We start from the raw sequence: 18,300 nt of genomic DNA, 5'->3' as shown, positions 1-18,300 counted from the left end.
AATTACAATTTTCTAATAGTTTCATTCTCAAACTAATATAATGCAAAAATTAGAAGTTTGGACTTAAAAACCTATGCTTATGCAGTTCTTTTCCCAGAGCCAGGAATTTGTATCATTTCAAATCTTTATTCTTACCATGGAATTCAATAGGTGCAGGGGGCCAGTTGCTGCTGCTTTTGCAGTTGTCTACTGTATGCCCGCTAGAGTGCAGAACACGGGTGTTTTAGATCAAATTGATAAAGATACCAAGGGAAGTATGTAGCCTTTCTAAGTTTCTCCTTTTCTTTTTAGGTTAAATTATCTTATTAGTTAATAGATCTCGATCAGCATAACCTTTGGAAGAAATTGACGGTCATCTTAGTGTTTTGACATTCATTACTGTCAACAATTTCCCAGATCCTTTAGGGTAAATTGCCCAATGAAGTTTCTTGTCATCCAAATAAATTTTCTCATAAACTTAGAGATCCCCTGTTTCTTTATAGCTTTGACCAATTGCATGGTTACTAAGAACATATGAACTGAAGTTATCAATCATGTTTCCACTGCATTATCACATCCCTAATACGTTTCTGAATCGATGGTTTCAAGTTTCATAGCCAACACAGGCTCAAACAATGAAAATGTGATGTCATATATATATGTAGATTATTTGTTATAGAATTCTAACCCTTCAAACTCATCAACCAGGGGATAATGCAAGCATCGAATAACATTGACTTCTAACTGGTTAAAAGCGCTTCTCAAAATATCTTAAGTAAAAGCAAGCATCATTCCGAATCCTGTATTGACTGACAAACAGGAAGGTAATATGTATCAAGCTGCCAATATTTGTGTTTCACACCTTCCCAAACTTCTTCTCCTAGGCAATCCTTAACAGGCAATGGTATTAACTGTGTGGAGTAGCCCAAATTCTCGAGTTCCAGAGAAACTAACTGACAGTAGACAACATGGAAGAATGCATTACCTCCACAAAGGCCATTGAAGAATGAGTAAATTCCCCCAGGCTTCAACAACACAGGAAGATGTTGGTGGAACTCTCTCAGGTCTTCATAATACTCTCCATACGTGTCAAAGAAAATACCTGAAAGCCAACATATAAGAGAGTTACCATATCAGCAAAATGTGCCATACAGGCTGGCCATATGGAAACCTAGAAGAACATCAAGGACGTGGGGTGAAATAGCTTAGTCGTTAGTTATTATCCTTGTTTATGTTAGTGCTACATGGGTGGTTAGCATTTAGTTGTTATGTTAAGTTAGATGGTAGTTATGTGTTATGGGTTAGTATGTATTATGGGTGGTTACTAGATGTATTACGTAAGTAGTGGTTTGTAAGCCTAGTATAAGATAAGAGTCTAGAGGTTGGTTGGGGTATTGAATTTGTAATCTGACTTGTGTCTTTGTGGTTTGTCTCCAACCTTTAAGAGGAGTTCATTATCTATCAAATATCTACCTATTTCTGTTCAATTTATAGTGGATTCCCATCAGAGATATTTCATAACAATTTGTCAATTTCAGCATAGTGTCAAAGAATATCTGAACGCCAACATATGAGAGAGTTATCAGATCAGCAAAAGGCAGTACAAGTTGGCCATATGGATACAGTGTATAACAACTCAGTAGTTCTTGTTCAGCTCTTTTAAAAATATTTGCAATTTATGCAAAGTCTACACAAGTTAAACTTAATAAAAAGTCACCCAAACAGAAACCATTAATGTTCAAGCTTATGCAACAGCAGAGAAAGTAAATTTGCAGATTACCATTGCAGGTTGGAAACCAGAATTAGTTTACTCAATGAAAGACATGAATAACTAACTATCTAGGTTCATGCAAGTTCATTTTGCCCCAGTCAGAGGAATCTTAAATACAAAAAGGTATATGAATCAACAGTCGCCTGAGCGTCCTTAGTTCAATTCAATGGCATGCAATTTCATCAAGCTGCACCCAGATAATCTTATATTTATTTTCCTCCCTTCACCAACCCAACCACCAACTCAAACTTGCACTCTCCTCTCTCTCTCTCTAGCAGTCACCCCACACCTAATCAAAAGCCCTCTCTTCAATCTGATCTCCTCCCATGACCCCTCCAACTTCACAGCTTTAACTTGCTCCTATCCCATCTCCAGCATCATATGCAGCTAGTGAACAGATACAGATTTCCGCAGCAGAAATGCATCTTAGGATGAAGACATTCCTATAAAATATGATTTGGGGATAGATAAACCTTTACCAGGAAAAATGCTAACTGGAACCAGAAAAAATCATTATTGGTATAAGGAAATCGAGAGAAATTAAACAATACAGCCATTTCAGTTGGTCACGGGAGAAAAATGGAAGCTGGCTACGTAGTTATAATCTGGATTTCAGGCTATAAGCAGCACTATGTCCCAGTTTTTCATATGGAATCCAATTGTAAGAGTTATTAAAGTGAACATTCTAGTCAGACTTATATAATGGAATTAAACATATAGTTTAAACACAGAATACGTACATATGCATAAAAAAAAATAAAAAAAAATCAATATATAGTTGCATAAAACATAAAGATGCAAAGATGTTTGTGTATATTGGCAAAAAGCCGACTGAGATTCTGGAGTTACCATCATAAGATTCAAGTTGAGAGAGAACATCTTGCCAACGGCCAAATATTATCTTCACATTATCCTTCTTGCCCCAACCGGTACGAAGCATACGTTCATAAACTTCCGGGTGAGCCTCAACAATAGTGTGCATAGCAGGTGCATATTGCTGAATGGCAGTATCCACAAGACCCATTCCAAATCCAATGTTCAGAATGTGACCGCCTCCTGAGCAAACAGCTTTGGCATGAGCCTCCATCAATGGTTTCTCCCAAGCCATCATGACAGCCTTGCTATCAGAGTCCATCAGCTTATCCTCGCTAAAAGTAACTCTGTCTTCCAAGTAAACTCCATCAAGATCACCATTTTTATCAGCTGTCCTTGCAATTGTTCCTAATACCAATTCAGCTTGAATCCCTGTTCATATACGTACTTTTTTGTGAGTAAATTTTTTGATTGGCAAGGTAGACACTCACCCAGTGCGCCTTGAACTCAGTACCCTCCACCCCATATTTATTGGGGGAGGAAATATCGTTTAGGATAGAGCTTATTCGTTTTATATACAGAGACCTAATCCATTCTCAGCTAAAACAAAGGATGCCTATTGTCTAAAGAAGCAAACAAATCTATTAGAATACACTCGCAGAAGTGGTAATCAAGGGTACATACAAAATAAATAGAGAATAAATCCTGTAATAATCATGATAATTATGCATGCAGTGCCTAAAGTGCTGGCAAAATCAGAATCAGCTATTGCTGACTCTGGGCTCTGTATTGCTTGTTGATAATTAACCGGGAGTCTCAACAACAAATTCTAGTGTACCATTTCTCGAATCATTCAATAATTAGCAATTGAATTGGGATTTCATATATACATCTATAGCGTAAGTACATTGTTGTAAGCCACGCATTGGATTACTTGAGTAAAACAAAAGGCAGAAGATGGTGAAGCAAGCAAATGAGCAAAGGGCGTACCGGCGTTGAGGAGGATATCAAAAGCGTCCTGGTGGCCAGCTTCCATAGCGAAATCTCCGGCGGAGATGTTGGAGGGTGAGAGGGCGTTCCATGGCGCGCCAGCTTCGAGAAGGGCCTTGACCGCGGGGGCGTGGCCGTGCTTCGCCGCGTGCATTAGCGGAGTGACGCCTTGCCCGTCGAAATAGGAAACATCGGCACCGGTCTCTATCAGAGCTCTCAGCTTGTCCGAATCGCCGCTCCTCGCGGCCTCGCATAGCTGCTCACCTTGGTCCATGTCTGCGCGAATGAGCAATGAGTATGGAACCCTTACTTGAGCCTCCAGCTACAAATCTAAAGGAAATCACGTCAGGACCCCGGTTTTTTGTCATTTTGATTTTATGACACATTTTCAATTTAAAATTGTGAGAAAAATGCAAAATGAGAGCCCCTGTGATCCGGACCTTCCGCAAAACACCATTTTTACGGCGCCTAATCAACATGTGCCACATTATCATTTCAAGAAAATTGGAAAAAACCAAAATGAGATCAAACACAGCAAATCAAAATGAAAAAAATATAAAAAACACCTTGGCTGCCAGACCCAGCAAACCCACAGCCAGACCTGGTCGCCGGCCGTGGGTCTAGGTAGACCCATTGGCCTAGGTCTCGCCATGACCCACAGGTATGGCCGACCGTGACCCGCTTCAAAACCCGCTGTGATCCGTTCGAAAATCGCATCAAAACTCAATTCTAATACCTCAAAACCCGTTTCTAATGCTCAAAACTCGTTTTTAATGTTTCAAAACTCATTTTTGGAGTCAAGTTAAAAACCTAGAGGTGGAAGGTTAATCCTTTAGGGATTTTATCACACTAAAGGCCGAAACAGGCGCCAGAGAGAGGTCGCCCACGGTGAAACCCACGGAGACCCATGGCACCATACCCACGTGGGTCTGGGCAGTTTCACGAAGGGATCTGGCCAGACCCCTTCACCAGTTCTTTCATTTTTTTTTTTTCTTCCTCAAAGAAAATCCAGTGTATTAGGACTTAGGTTATTTTGGTGCATTTTTTGAGTTTTTACTTAGGTATCAATTAGGGATTGAGGGCTGTAAAAGTGATTTTTAAGGAGGCTCATAACCAAAGTTAAACTCATGCAAAATCAGTATTTCAAACAAACCCTCCCCCTTCCAATTTTTTTTTTATTATTTTTTTTATTAAATAGTAATAAAAATAAATAAATAAATAAAACCTTTAAAGAGTTTCAAACCAACCTTCCTTTGTGGGATTATCATGTCAACATTTTCTTAGATATTGTTTCCTTGTTTGTGATTGGAAATGTTAAGTATTCTTTTAGTCTTATGTATATATTATTTTTTAAAAATCAAGTGAGATAAATAAGAGTATTTTTTTTTTTTTAAATAATATTCACCTACGATCAAGAGGATACCGGAAGAACATTAGGAGAGCACTATATAGTTGGTAGTTGTCTACCAACCACGTAAAAAATAAAGATAAACAAAAAAATTCGATTCATTTAAATCTCACGAAATTAATTAGGTAAGATATTGTCTTGAGAGAAATTTAAACTTGAACATTTGCTTATAAACTAGGTAATCATGGTCACTCTCACCATTCTTCTTAATACTTTTCATTTCTCTCATAAATCATGAAATTAATGTCACTTTCTGTTTTACCTTTCTTAAAGAAATCATGATTAGCTCCATCAGTGGTGGAGCCAGCTATTTTATATTGGGGGTGCCGCTAAATTTTTTTTTTGCGTTCTAAAAATTTGGTAATTCACACAATATATGCATTACAAAAAATATCTATAAAAGTTCATAAATATATGCTGAAATTGATATATTATAAATATAACATGTCGACACTATATCAAAAAGATAGAAATACAAAAAAAAAAAAAAAAAAAAAAAGTCTAGAACTGCACTTTACGGTCTCTGACCATGATCATGCCAAGAAAAATAAGAGAAATTTGACCAACTACACATCATTGAGATATTACATCAAACATGTGATGTGTGTTAAGTTTGAGGGTGCCGTGGTTTTTTTTTTAAAAAAAAAAAATTAAAAATCCTTGGGGGCACCCCCAAGGTACCACGTGGCTCCGCCACTGAACTCCATTTTCTTTTTAAATATTTGTTTATTCACTACATTTTTCATATTTATTTTCAAAGTAGCTTAAGGTTTGGCATATATTTTATACTTTTGTTATTAACACTAATTTTGTAGATCCAACATTTTTTTTTTTTTTTTTTTTTTTTATAATCTAAATCTATTTATCAAGTTTGAACTTCACCTTCTCAAATCGCTAAACCTCGATCAGATTACCGCTGAAAGTTAACTGCTTGTTTTTGTCATTGCTCATTTTCCATATGCTCCAAACATTAACGAAAAATAGGGAAAAATACAATTTACCCCCCCAAAGTTGACAACGTTTTTCAATTTGAACACCAAAGTTTCAATTTTTGCAATCCACCCCCTCAAAGTTCCAAATTTTTGCAATTTGACCAATTGTATCAAAAACTTCCCATATTGCCCATAATTTTTTATTTTTTTATTTTTTATAAAAAAAATTTAAAAAATATTCGGACCACCCCTTTTGCCATCTGGCCATTTTGTACCCCAAAATTTGTTTTGTTTTTTTATTTTTATTTTTTTATTAAAATAAAAATTATGGGCAATATGGAAATTTTGGGATAGTATTGGTCGAATTGAAAAAAATTGGAATTTTGTGGGAGTGTATTGCAAAAATTGAAACTTTGGTGTTTAAATTGAAAAACGTTGTCAACTTTAGGGGGTAAACTGTAATTTTTCCTAAAAAATATTTTAAAAGAAATCAATTTTGATGAAAATATTTTCCGACTACAAACAATTTACATCAAAACAATTAGAGCCAATAGCTATGTTTGGCAAGGGAAGTCTATCATTTGAACAGTGCGCTCACAAATTCTGATCTGAGCTTAAAAGGTTAAATTTGACTTTGTAATTTTTTTTTTTTTTAAAAAACAAAGATTAAAAATTGCTTTTGATTTTTTTTTTAATTTTTTTCAAAGCAAAATATTAAAAAAAAAAAAAAAAATTACAAAGTCAAATTTAACACTGTTCATGTCAAATTGCACTGTAGCTGGAACAGTGCCGTTCCAGCTACAGTGCAAGGCTCTTCCCTTGCCAAACATAGCTAATGTGTTAGCAATTTTTTTCCCCGTAACAATTACAAAAGATTGGGATCATTATAAGAAAGAGCTTCAACAGAAAATATAGTTGGAAAGAAATGAAGAGTGACATCGGATTTTATTAAATTGTTCAAAAAGTTTAAAACATACAAGATATTGTAAATTTAATTATTTAATTAATATTTCAACCCGACTGTTCTTCCAATCAGACAATTTAGAGAGGCACCCAGCCTAGCGATCCATCCATATAATGCAACGGAGGCTCTTCCCTTCTTCAAGTAGTTCGAAGGCTTTGTTAATTTCTTGGAAGCTCAGCTCATTTGTTATGAACTCGTCCAAACTAAGCTCCTGCATGCAACACAAGCACACACCAAATTTGAGCACATTATGTTCTAATTCATGACCAGCAACATGATTAATGATTAATGATTTCTATAAACTATATATAAAATAAATCAAACATATATTTACTCGAAAATTTTCTTTCTTGTTTCAAAAATTGATTTTCTTTTTTCGAATCTTCAATAGGCTAATTAATAGGCTTAATTTCGTTGGTATTAGTATACGATTGATATAATAAAATGAGAAATACTACGTAAACTCTTTGCAAATGTCATGTTAGGAACTAAACACTTAGAAATGTAAAAGAGGAACTTCGTGTAACATTTTTAACTTTAAGAAGGCATGATCACTAGCATAGAAATAAGCCAAAATAAATAAATAATTATGGCAACTTAATTAATTACCTTGTCTAGGTATTTCTGGGCAAGGAGAGGGATGTCAGATTTGGGTTTGAGACCTCCAAAGAATGAGCCAGCGACGGTTTTACCTCTCAGAAGCTCATGGGGACTCACAGTCAATTGGGAGCCAAACCTCTCCACTCCAAGTATCACTGTCTTTCCCCATCCCTGAATTCACCAAACCATAACGTACTAAGGGATTATTTAATTATCTTTAATTTGCATGAATCATGAAAACAATCAATATATATATATATGCATGTTATGCAATATTGAACAGCCATGCATGTGGGAAAGATGCCATCGATATGTAGATATGCAGTTGCATGCGTGTGCATGAATGAGAGAGGGAGAGAGAGAGAGAGAGAGAGAGAGAGAGGGAGAGAGAGGGAACCTCTCGGCTACTTCTAATAGCTTCTTGCATTACCGACGCCATCCCGATACACTCGAAGCAATAGTCTGCACCGCCGTTTGTTAATTCCTTAATTACCTGATTATCAAATCACAAAATAATAATAATAATAATAATAATAACTGTTCATATATATTCAATTTGCATAAAATATATATATATGAACAAAAGATGGATGTGTAAGATTTCTCTCCATTTTTTGAAGGTTTTGAAAATTGAACGTTCATTAATAATTATAATTTCATAAGGTAAAAACTCCAACCTCGTTGACTTGCTTTTCTCCACAGGTAGCAGGGTTAACAAAATCAGTGACTCCAAATTGCTTTCCTGCATATTACGTTAAACAAAATAACAACCGTATTAATGGTTAAAACAAAAATTCCTTAACTCTTAAAAGGAAATAAATCGTCAGGTTAATTAATAGACAGCTCACCTATCTCGAACTTTTCGGAGTTCAAATCTATACCTATAATCTTCAAAGCACCACGAAGTCTTGCTCCCTCCGCAACCTGCAGGTGTCAATTTGTGCATCTAACATTCCTTAATAAAGGGAATCTGAACCTTTTTATTTTTTTTTATTTTTTTATTTTACATGTCCAAGATGAAAATGGGAAGCATGATTCAAGCTAGTGACTTTCGCTTTCATGAAGCGTAGCTCCTAGTCAATTGAGGATGATCCGGACCCTATTTTGGTAGCTAAAACGAATTCTTTTAATTAAGGCCCGAGTTTTTTTTTTCTTTTCTTTTCTTTTTTAACTAAAACTCTTTAAGGTTGGGCCACCTAATGGAACTCTTTGCATGTAAGAAACATACTTTTTAAATAATATGTGCATTTCACGTCTCTTTAATAAAATTTCCTCCAAACTTATTCTTGCAATTAAAAAAGAGAAATGATAAATGTACAACTTTTTAGCACAACTTTTGCCAAACTTTTCCATTTTGTGGTCATTTTTTTAAAAACAAAATAAAAAATAAAATAAAATTTCTTAAGTAATAATATCTTATGTGGTCCTTTTTTTATTTGGTATTTTTTTTTTAAAAAAAAATAGTCTTTTTCTTCATAATAATGACCATTTAAAAAAAAATGATTATTTTTATGAAGAAATATACCTTTGTTTTATAAAAAATAAAAAAAATAAATTAAAAAAAAAGGACAACATTCGATGATATTGCTTCAAAAAAAATTATTTATTTATTTATTTTTAAATAAAAAATAAGAGAAAAAATGGATCAAAATTGTACCTTTATCATGTCTCATAAAAAAAAAAAAAATGTGTTTCTCACCTATAAAGAGATACATAGAAATTTTATAGATGGATGAAAAAATTTCTTTTAACTTAATTTGAAAGAAATCTTTGGCCCCTTCTCCGGCCGTGGACCCAAAAACTTATTTGCACAAAAATTTTAGAGCAGATAAAAATGCCACCAAGTAAGGGCAGTTAATCCACCCCTGGGGTTGAGTTATTTTTGTCAATTACTATTACGCACGTACCGCAAGTCCAACTGCTCCGAGCCCAAAGATAGCAACAGTGGACCCCTCTTCGACCGCAGCTACCTTCCACGCCGCTCCTACCCCTGCAACCAACCACATGGGAAGCCTTCTAGAATTAGAATTTCTAAATTAGTAAGCATTATATATATATAAAGAGTAAAGGAATTAATATTATTACAAGATAACTTTGGATTATGTGTGCTTGAGTAATTTCACAACCAGGCAGTGAGTGGACAGTAGGGTCACCGACTCACCATCATGAGATGTTAGGTATCGTGGAATCATAATCAGAAGTGGATATATAGTGCGATTTTAAAAGTTTTCAAAATTAATATAGTTATGTTTTTGTTAGGGAATATTTTAAAAAATGCTTGGTTTATATTTTTTCATATTTTCTTATAAATTCAATTGATCAATTATTAAATCTGTAAGGTTCATCATTAATTTGCGTGAGATCCACATAAATTTACAAATCTAATGATTGATTTATAAAATGAAATGAGAAAAATATTGAAACTAAACATATTTTAATATTTTATAATGAAAGATATTTAAAGGGTTTTGAAAAAAGAATAAAAAAAAATATATTTATGATGTTAACCCACACCAAACTCTGAAGTAAATATTTATAATGACGATGCAACAACAAAAAAGTTATTCTTTTCTTGTCATTAATTTATTGAAACGTTGACACTTCGTTTAACGGATTAAGATTCTTAGTAATATTGGGAAAATTATCTACCAATTTTTTTTTAAAATCTTGATCATCTATTTTTATTTAACAGTCACTATTTCGCTACGTGTTTCACTTAATATAAAATAATAAAATATTATTAATTTTTAAAAAATAAATATAAAATTAAATAATAAAAAATAAAAATAATTATTAAAAATATGAGATGATCCTGCCAACCCAATTCAGCCTGATGGCCGAAGATACCCCCAACGGTTTGGGGGTGGCTCCACTGTTCTTACCAAACCAAGTTAAGAAATTGACTAGTTGTTGGGTTTTGGTAACGATTGCAGTATGTCTCGAGTCTTTTTATTTTTTATTTTTTAACAACTTTATTTATTTTCTAACTTTCATCATTTTTACTAAAAATTCTCATTGAACTTAAAAAAAAAAATTGCAATGTCACAAGACTCACAACTCTGATAAAATATCACGTTAAATCCTAACATATATTTAATTAACATAATTTGTAATTTTATAAGTTTTTCAGTAGTATAAATGTCATTTAACCAATTTGTTGTCTTATTTAACCTTAAATCTTAATAAAAGGGACATTACAAATTCAAAAAAAAATGTAAAATCAGTTCTTGTGGTTTATTTGATTTACAGGCATCAAAATGAACTTAAAAGTCTTTGAAAAATGCCAAAAAAAAAAAAAAAACAATTTAGTCCTTACAACCAAATTTCGTTCACTGACTTAACAGTTTATAATAGCTTAAAACGTTAGATCCAATAAAATTATGATACTTGTTTACATTAACAGAATTTGTTAAATTAGTTGACAAAATTTGACTGTAGGGATTAAATTATTTTTTTGATATACCTCAATAACTTTTGAGTTCATTTTGATACCGCAGTGAGCTCATCGTAAATCAGGTAAACTGCAATAACTATTTTTAAAAAATTAATTGCAAAAGAGACGTTAAAGGTTTTTCTGTTTTTTAATAATTTGATGGTCTGTCAAATCAACGAACAGCTTTGGAAAGACTAACCTGTGGATACTCCACAACTAAGCAGGCAAGCCTTATCGACCGGAAAGTCGGGGTTAATTTTGACGGCATGGGTTACATCAACGACGGTATACTCGGTGAAGCTGGAAACCCACAAGAAATGGTGCAACACTTCCCCATTCATATCCTTAAATCTGCTGGTTTCGTCCCTGGGCATGTCAGGCGAACGCTTCTGCCCAAACACCGAGCAGGCGTTGCTCTTTTCAGACTCGCAATCTCTGCATTCCCCGCAATTCGGGAGGAACACCGGCACCACCATATCCCCCTCTACGAATTCCTCCACATGCTCTCCCACGCTTTCAACAACACTAACGAATGAAAACCCAAAATTATATAAACAAATTAACAAACTGCTTATGACATTAACGATAATTGAATTGGGAATTGAAAAAGGAAGAATTATATTTATACCCGACGGCTTCATGCCCAAAAATTCTTGGGAAAACTGCACCAGGTCCCTAGAAAGATAATATTGGAGTTTATTCGATTTAATTAATACTTTTAAAGGTTTATTTTTATGGTAGGGATTCACTGGCCGGGAACGGGAAGCTTACTGCATTCAGTTTCCAAAAGGTGACGTCAGTATGGCAGAGGGATGTGCAGATAATTTTGATCCGAACCTCCCAAGCTTTAGGTGGGTCTACTTCAATTTCCTCGATCGTTAATGGCTCTCCCGGATTTCTGCAAATTGCGGCTGTTTGGATTGCAAACAAAGAAGCTAAATTGGTTAATATGGGATCCGGATAGCCTGCAAAAGACGATCCTAGAAAGCAGAAATGGAATGTTGAAATAAATACAAGAACCTTTGCATCTTATAACATTTCCTGCAGTTTCTGGTGTGCTTCTGCTGATCTCCATAACCATGGATGGACTAAATTGGATTCTGTTGAGTTCTTCTCCGACCTTGACCAAAGCTTAAAGAAGACAGAGCTCTTTGCTTGATCTTTTTGTATAATGTTGTACACAAAAACACAAGTCTAAGCAAAATTATTGGATAATAAATGTAAGGCCTGTTTGGTGGCTGTGTTGTTTCCAGAACAGCACATTTATGTACGACTGAAGACTGATGTTGCAAGCTCTCCCTTCTCTCTATAAATTCCTCTCTTTTATTTCTAGGCATTATCAAGAAAAACTTTAAAATGAAATCTAAATTTTTCCTCATCTTTTTCTTTAGTGGTAGTGTTCAGTGTCTTCTCTATAAGTTCTTCCGGCTTTGGTTTTCATTTCTGGCGGGTTGCTTTAGATTTAGTTTGTAGATCTAGATCTAGTCTTTACAACCTTAAATCTGATTATCTTCTTCGGTCAAGGCGTGTCTTTCGATGAGATGTTTACGATTCAACCATTATATATTTAAATATGAAATAATTAAATATATTTTATTTAAAATCATTCAAGCTTTAACTGGAATGCAGTTGTGGACAATTCTCATGGGCGTTCTGGGAATGACCTTATGGCTCGGGATTAAGAGAGTAAAGTGTCGGCCGCACGAAGTTTTACAAAAAAATATATTAGTAGAACTTGCTCTGGTTAAAGGCTTGGCAGCTCTATACGTCGCAGAGTTTGGTAGGGAGATGAGCTTTATATATATTATTTTGGAAAGAGAGTAAAAGCAAAGAGTAAAAATTGGAGCAAATTCGGTCATATAGTGGAGGGTGAAGCTAAACGGCACGCTGGCTTACGCAAATTTTTTTTTTTTAAATATTTTTAATTTTTTTAAAAAAAAATTAGCTGGCGTGCCGTGTATCATGGCCCTATAGTGGATGGTATCAAAGGGGATTACATCATTTTTTGGTATTTGAGGATTAATCATGTAAAGAGTGATGTAAACTCAGTTGCTCATGTTTTGGTGAGTGTGTTATAAATAGAGTTTGGGTTGAAGAAATTTCAACTTGTTTTTATGGTATTATAATCTGGAAACCCAGTTTAATATTTGTTTACCAATAAAGGATTAAAATTTGTTCAAAACAAAATTCTTTGTAATTAGTTTTTACTATAATTGGAGCCATAATTAAACAACATTGATTAACTTCTTTGTCATAATTGGAGCCTTAAGGGTTTTTTTTTTTTTAAAAAAAAAAATGAAACTTAATTATACATTTATACTGTTGATATTTGGGGCCTTATTTTACTGGGGACCATAGGCATTTGCGTAATTTACCCAGGCAATGAATTTGCCCTCGTTAAACTCAAGGCCCGCTCAATAAATTTGGAGGCCCAAGTCACAAATTTAGGTGGAGCCTTTTTATATTTGAATATTAAATAATTAAATACTTTTTATTTTATTTAAAATTAATTTTCTCACTTTTTACTCTCTTTTTTTTTTTTTTAATTTTTCCAAATGGCATGTAGAATTTATTTATGTTGTGAGACATTTAATTTCAACAGATGACATATTTTTTGTTGAATTACATATAATCCTTTTGAGAATAACTTCTACAAGATTGTGGCACAAACCCATAATTTGTGCTATTCAATGAGAAATTGACACATCAGCTTCGTACAATTAAAGCAAAAAAAAAAAAATAAAAATAATGGATCATGTCCAAATCCACTAAAAATTAAAAACTCGCACATCACATATATGGATGTGATATGGTATGTTTATTTTCTTTTCTTAAATTGTACTAAGCTAATGTGTCAATCTCTCATTAGATAGCACAAAATGGTGGGTTTGTGTCACAACCCCATAGAAGCAACTCTCAATTCTTTTTATGTAAAGTTTATTCACACAAAATAAAATTTACTTTATTCTAAAAATTATATTAATGGATGAATATTGGTTTTAAGTTAAGAAGTGTCATTAATATTGTCACTTTTAATTTTTCACTTTTATTTCCTCTAAAATTTCAATATATTAGGATTTAATTCTTTGTAATTATGGTTTACCATAATTGGGGGCCGGGGCCATAATTATAGACCATCGACTATTCTGTTTCATAATTGAACCCTTAAAGGTTTCTTTTATAAAAGGAAACTTAATTATACTATTATTATGTCTTCAAGGGGTAGTTAAATCGGCTGTGAATCACACCTAATGAAGTGGTGGTCACTAGGTCGAATCCTTATCCTCCTTCCCTTGTATGGACATGTCAAAAAAAAAAAAATATTCTATTATTATTTGGGACCTTATTTTATTACGGCCATTAGGCAATCACCCAATTTGCCTAGGCAATGAGCTGGCCTTGACTGACCGGACTCAACGAAATTTTCCTTCTCTTTGGATTGTATAACACAATTCCTTAAAAAAAAAAAAAAAATTCCTTTGTTAACCTTCTAATTTCCTTTCGCTCTACATCATGCCCTTTCTCAGGAGTCATGAAGATATATATCTATTCTTTATCACATGCCAATATTATTAGGAAAATGCTTAATTTCTTCCCTTATTTTTCTCTGATATTTCTACTTTATAAAATTACCATTAAATCTGTAAAATCATATGAGTCTCACACATGATTCCACAGACCTAATAGTAATTTAAAAAAGTAGAATGATGAGTAAAAATACCAGAAAAGATTATAATTTATAATTATTTTTTTCGAAGCCAGTATACATCTGGGAAATAAAATGGACATCATGGGCAACAGTGCAACACAGTTGTTTTTTAAAGCCCAAAAGGCAGACGAAAAAAAAGAAGAAGCCCAGTTCTCGGAATCTGCATCAAGAACAGAAGAATGAAAGTGAAATGGGAAGGAGCCCAACACAATTACAAGTCGTGGCCCAATAGACTAAATTGTGGGCTGCTTTGTTAGGCCGCATATGGATTTTCATGACCAATTGTAGTTGAAGTCCTGAATTAATTTTTGTTTTTTTCCTGCTATTAATTAAAATTAAGGATTCCCCAAATTGGCGATGGGGTGATGGTCTCGTTGATTATATTTACGAGACACATACTGATTTGTAGCTAATTCATATAAATTCATATAATAAAGTGATGTGTGTTACTTAATATGTGAGAAATACATGTTTTTTTTAAGGAAAAATGTATAATAAATCTTTGAGTCAACCCTCCAAAATTTTAATATCTCTAAGTTTTTTTTTTTTTTTTTTTTTTCGAAAATTTAGTTCCTGGATCAATTGAAATTACAATAAAATTCTTGTTGTTAAAAATTTTTAACAGACATTAGGATAACTCAAAATGCATCATTTTACTCTATTAAAATATTAATTCTTTATTAATTTAATTTAAAAAATTGAAGGGTGGCCAGCACCACCCCTAGCCACCACCCAATCCCTATGGGGGCCGCAAGCCACCCTAGGGGTGAGTTGACCACCCCTGGGGTGGCTTGCAGCCACCCCCAGGGGGTTTGGCCACCCATGGGGTGGCTCGAACCACCCCAAGGGTGGTTTGGGGTGGCTCGTAGGCCACCCCAAACCCCCTAGGGCCACCCCTGGTCACCCTTTAATTTTATTTTTTATTTTTTAAATTAAATTAATAAAAAAATTAATATTTTAATAGAGTAAAACAGTGTGTTTTGAGTTACCCTAACATCTATTAAAAAATTTTAACGGTAGGAATTTTATTGTCATTTCAATTGAGTCAGGGACTAAATTTTTGAAGAAAAAAAAAAACTTAAGGATATTAAAATTTTGGATGGTTGACTCAAGGATTTATTATACATTTTCCCTTTTTTTAATAGTCATATGTGCTTCTCATATATATTTTTAATAGTTATAGGGCACGTGTCACTTTATTATATGAGTTTATATGAATTAATTACAAATCAGTTTGTATAAAATTTTTGTCCATATTTATGTGTGTGACTCTTTGAAAGGAATATTTTATATTTCCAAATTAGTTAAAAAATATAAATAAATAAATCATTATCCGGTTTTGATGAGTAATTTTAGGTAGTCTACTTGTGGCTATTATTATTATTATTATTATTATTTTTTTTTAGCTTTTGAGCTTTTGATTAATTATTATTAAATTTTGATCAAATAGTGATTTTAATAGCCACATCATTCTTAATAGGATACAAGTAGGCCACCTATGACTACTTGATGTTGACGGTTTATCATCTCATTAATGTTATAATTCGTTACACTGGTTTCAAATAAGTGAAATTATGCAATTGATTGTTTACGTTAGAAGTGTGAAGATTTAATTGTATCGTTATTTTATTTTATGAGTCTTATGGTGGTCAAATGCACCAATCTGAGTCGGAAGTCTCCATGGCTTAAGAATCCGTAGTCTTTTTCCAAGACTCTCAAGCTTTAAAAAAAGAAAATCCCATATCTCAAAAAAAAAAGAAAAGAAAATCCCTTTTAGACGAGGGGAAGACTTCAAGCCATATGAATTCAATGCTTTTTTAAAGGAATAGGAATTGAAATGAATATATCACCAAATGAAAATGACTAAATTTATAAAAATTGATATGAATCGGATTTTAATTAGTTTTTTAAAAAATATCTAAACTTATAAAATAATATCTCTCACCTCCCCCAAAAAAAAAAAAAAAATCTTTTTTAGCACCAAAAGAAAAATTATTCATATTTGTCATCTCTCTCATAGGTAGACTACTATCCTTTTGAGGGTGGTCGGTGGCGGCATAAGCCTCCTGGAGACAATGGTTGTAACGCCCTTCCAAATATAAATGCGTTAACTTTGTATAGGTAGATGACTATCCTTTTGTGGGTGGTCAGTAGCAGCAGAGGCATACCGGAGACAATGGTCGTAATGCCCTTCCAAATGTAAATGCATTAATTTTGTATAATCCATGTGGTGCTACTACTATTGCCAAAATATGAAGCAAAATTTGTCATGTATTTTTTTTTTTTTTTTTAAACCATTAACTCATTTTATAAACTTTAAATAGAACGCCAAACCTATAATATAAACGCAACTCATTCACTTATAACCTAAACACCACATACAATGCGCTTTTGCGGCTATTTTCTTCATGTAAAAATGAGAGAGAGGCTTTTCTTTCATAGTAAATACCAAAACTGAAAATCCCTAGCATTTTACTTTTCAACACCATGTCATAGTATACATTTTCAATTCACTTGCAAGCAAATAATAATGTGAAATAACATTTAAATCAAACATAGTCATAATACAATACACATTCAGAATACAAAAAACATATTCTCTACTTCACTTGATAGTTTATTTATAGGTTTGTTAAGCGTACTTTCCCACTTAATACTGGAAGAGAAAAAGTTATAATTATTACAATTAGTGAAGTTGCCATGATCTTCACTCACAAAATTATTACTATCAATATTATTGGACTTGTCATTGTTGCTATTGATGGAAGCACAATGCATATCTACTAGACTACTATTACTACTAAACGTGATACTACTATTACGGTTGGACACACAACTATTTTTACGAACGAGTATGCAACACACATTCATTATTACTATTGAATGCACAACTACTATTATTATTGGATGCGCAACTATTGTTACTGACAGGCGTACAACACACATAAATTATTACTACTGGATGTGCAACTATTGTTATTAACATGTGCATCTATTATTAAGTCGTGCATCTACTACTAATGCTAGACATGCAATTACTATTGTTGTTGAACGTAACATTATTCTCATTGTTTTTAAGAATGTGATGCCTTATAATTAATATGATTATCTTCATATTTTCACTTCTTTTTTTTTTATCTTTTTTTTTTTTTTTAAGTTTATATGTTTTTAAAATTACTATTAAGGACAAATGCAGAGTTTAGTATGGACAAGAATCAAGGGCCAATAAATTGTGTTGTTAAGAGCTAATATGCAATTTTTTTTTTCCTTATGAGGTGGGGGGTGGCCATCCGTCCCCGACTATTATCAAATATATATATATATATATATATATATATATATTTTACTTTGAGCAGTGCTACCGAGCAGTATTATTTTCAAAATTCATCCCCAAATAGTGTTGTTGTAAATTACAAATGTGCCATTGCTTCTAAACATTAGTCTTTCATTTTTCTCTAAAAATAAAAAAATAAATAATTTTTACTTTATTTGTATCTCATATTAATTATTTTTTATTACTGTTTAAATTTTTTTTTAAAAAACGCCCGACAAAACTCTCCAAACAAACGATTACGTAAATTAAACACCACCTAAAATATTTGAAGAGTACGGGACACAATTATTCCGACACGATTATTCGAAGGAAAAACAAAAAAGAAAAAAAAGCATTTGAGGCTGAGGATGAAGACAGTAGATGTACA

The 18,300-nt window shown here is 33.1% G+C and overlaps 2 protein-coding genes across 2 annotated transcripts; both read right to left on the bottom strand.

Annotated features, from left to right (window-relative positions):
• Positions 1–691: 691 nt before the first annotated feature.
• LOC132189113 (protein arginine N-methyltransferase 2) lies at positions 692–3,893 on the bottom strand. The gene is made up of 3 exons (XM_059603645.1): positions 3,554–3,893; positions 2,600–2,995; positions 692–1,081 (listed from the first exon to the last, which is right to left on the bottom strand). Exons 1-3 carry the CDS (start codon positions 3,825–3,827, stop codon positions 768–770), a joined length of 984 nt encoding a protein of 327 aa, XP_059459628.1. The 5' UTR covers positions 3,828–3,893; the 3' UTR covers positions 692–767.
• Positions 3,894–6,808: 2,915 nt separating this feature from the next.
• Positions 6,809–12,183, bottom strand: LOC132189734 (alcohol dehydrogenase-like 2). Its single transcript, XM_059604513.1, has 10 exons — positions 11,911–12,183; positions 11,662–11,801; positions 11,519–11,565; positions 11,090–11,415; positions 9,365–9,447; positions 8,306–8,381; positions 8,135–8,199; positions 7,855–7,950; positions 7,467–7,628; positions 6,809–7,068 (listed from the first exon to the last, which is right to left on the bottom strand). The coding sequence occupies exons 1-10, from the start codon at positions 11,969–11,971 to the stop codon at positions 6,952–6,954; spliced, it is 1,173 nt and encodes a 390-aa protein (XP_059460496.1). The 5' UTR covers positions 11,972–12,183; the 3' UTR covers positions 6,809–6,951.
• Positions 12,184–18,300: the final 6,117 nt, after the last annotated feature.

The sequence above is a fragment of the Corylus avellana genome, chromosome ca8 (genome assembly GCF_901000735.1).
Source record: "Corylus avellana chromosome ca8, CavTom2PMs-1.0".
NCBI lineage: Eukaryota > Viridiplantae > Streptophyta > Magnoliopsida > Fagales > Betulaceae > Corylus > Corylus avellana.
The sequence above is the reverse complement of the archived record's forward strand: the minus strand, read 5'-3'. Positions and strand labels throughout refer to the sequence as shown.

Coding starts and splice junctions, on each gene's coding strand:
- LOC132189113 (XM_059603645.1), bottom strand. CDS start 3,827: ATGGACCAAGGTGAGCAGCTATGCGAGGCCGCGAGGAGCGGCGATTCG. Junction 2,996..3,553: donor TGATATCCTCCTCAACGCCG/GTACGCCCTTTG, acceptor GTATATGAACAG/GGATTCAAGCTGAATTGGTA. Junction 1,082..2,599: donor TCAACTTGAATCTTATGATG/GTAACTCCAGAA, acceptor GTTGGCTTTCAG/GTATTTTCTTTGACACGTAT.
- LOC132189734 (XM_059604513.1), bottom strand. CDS start 11,971: ATGGTTATGGAGATCAGCAGAAGCACACCAGAAACTGCAGGAAATGTT. Junction 11,566..11,661: donor CCTTTTGGAAACTGAATGCA/GTAAGCTTCCCG, acceptor TTATCTTTCTAG/GGACCTGGTGCAGTTTTCCC. Junction 11,416..11,518: donor TTTGGGCATGAAGCCGTCGG/GTATAAATATAA, acceptor TTCATTCGTTAG/TGTTGTTGAAAGCGTGGGAG.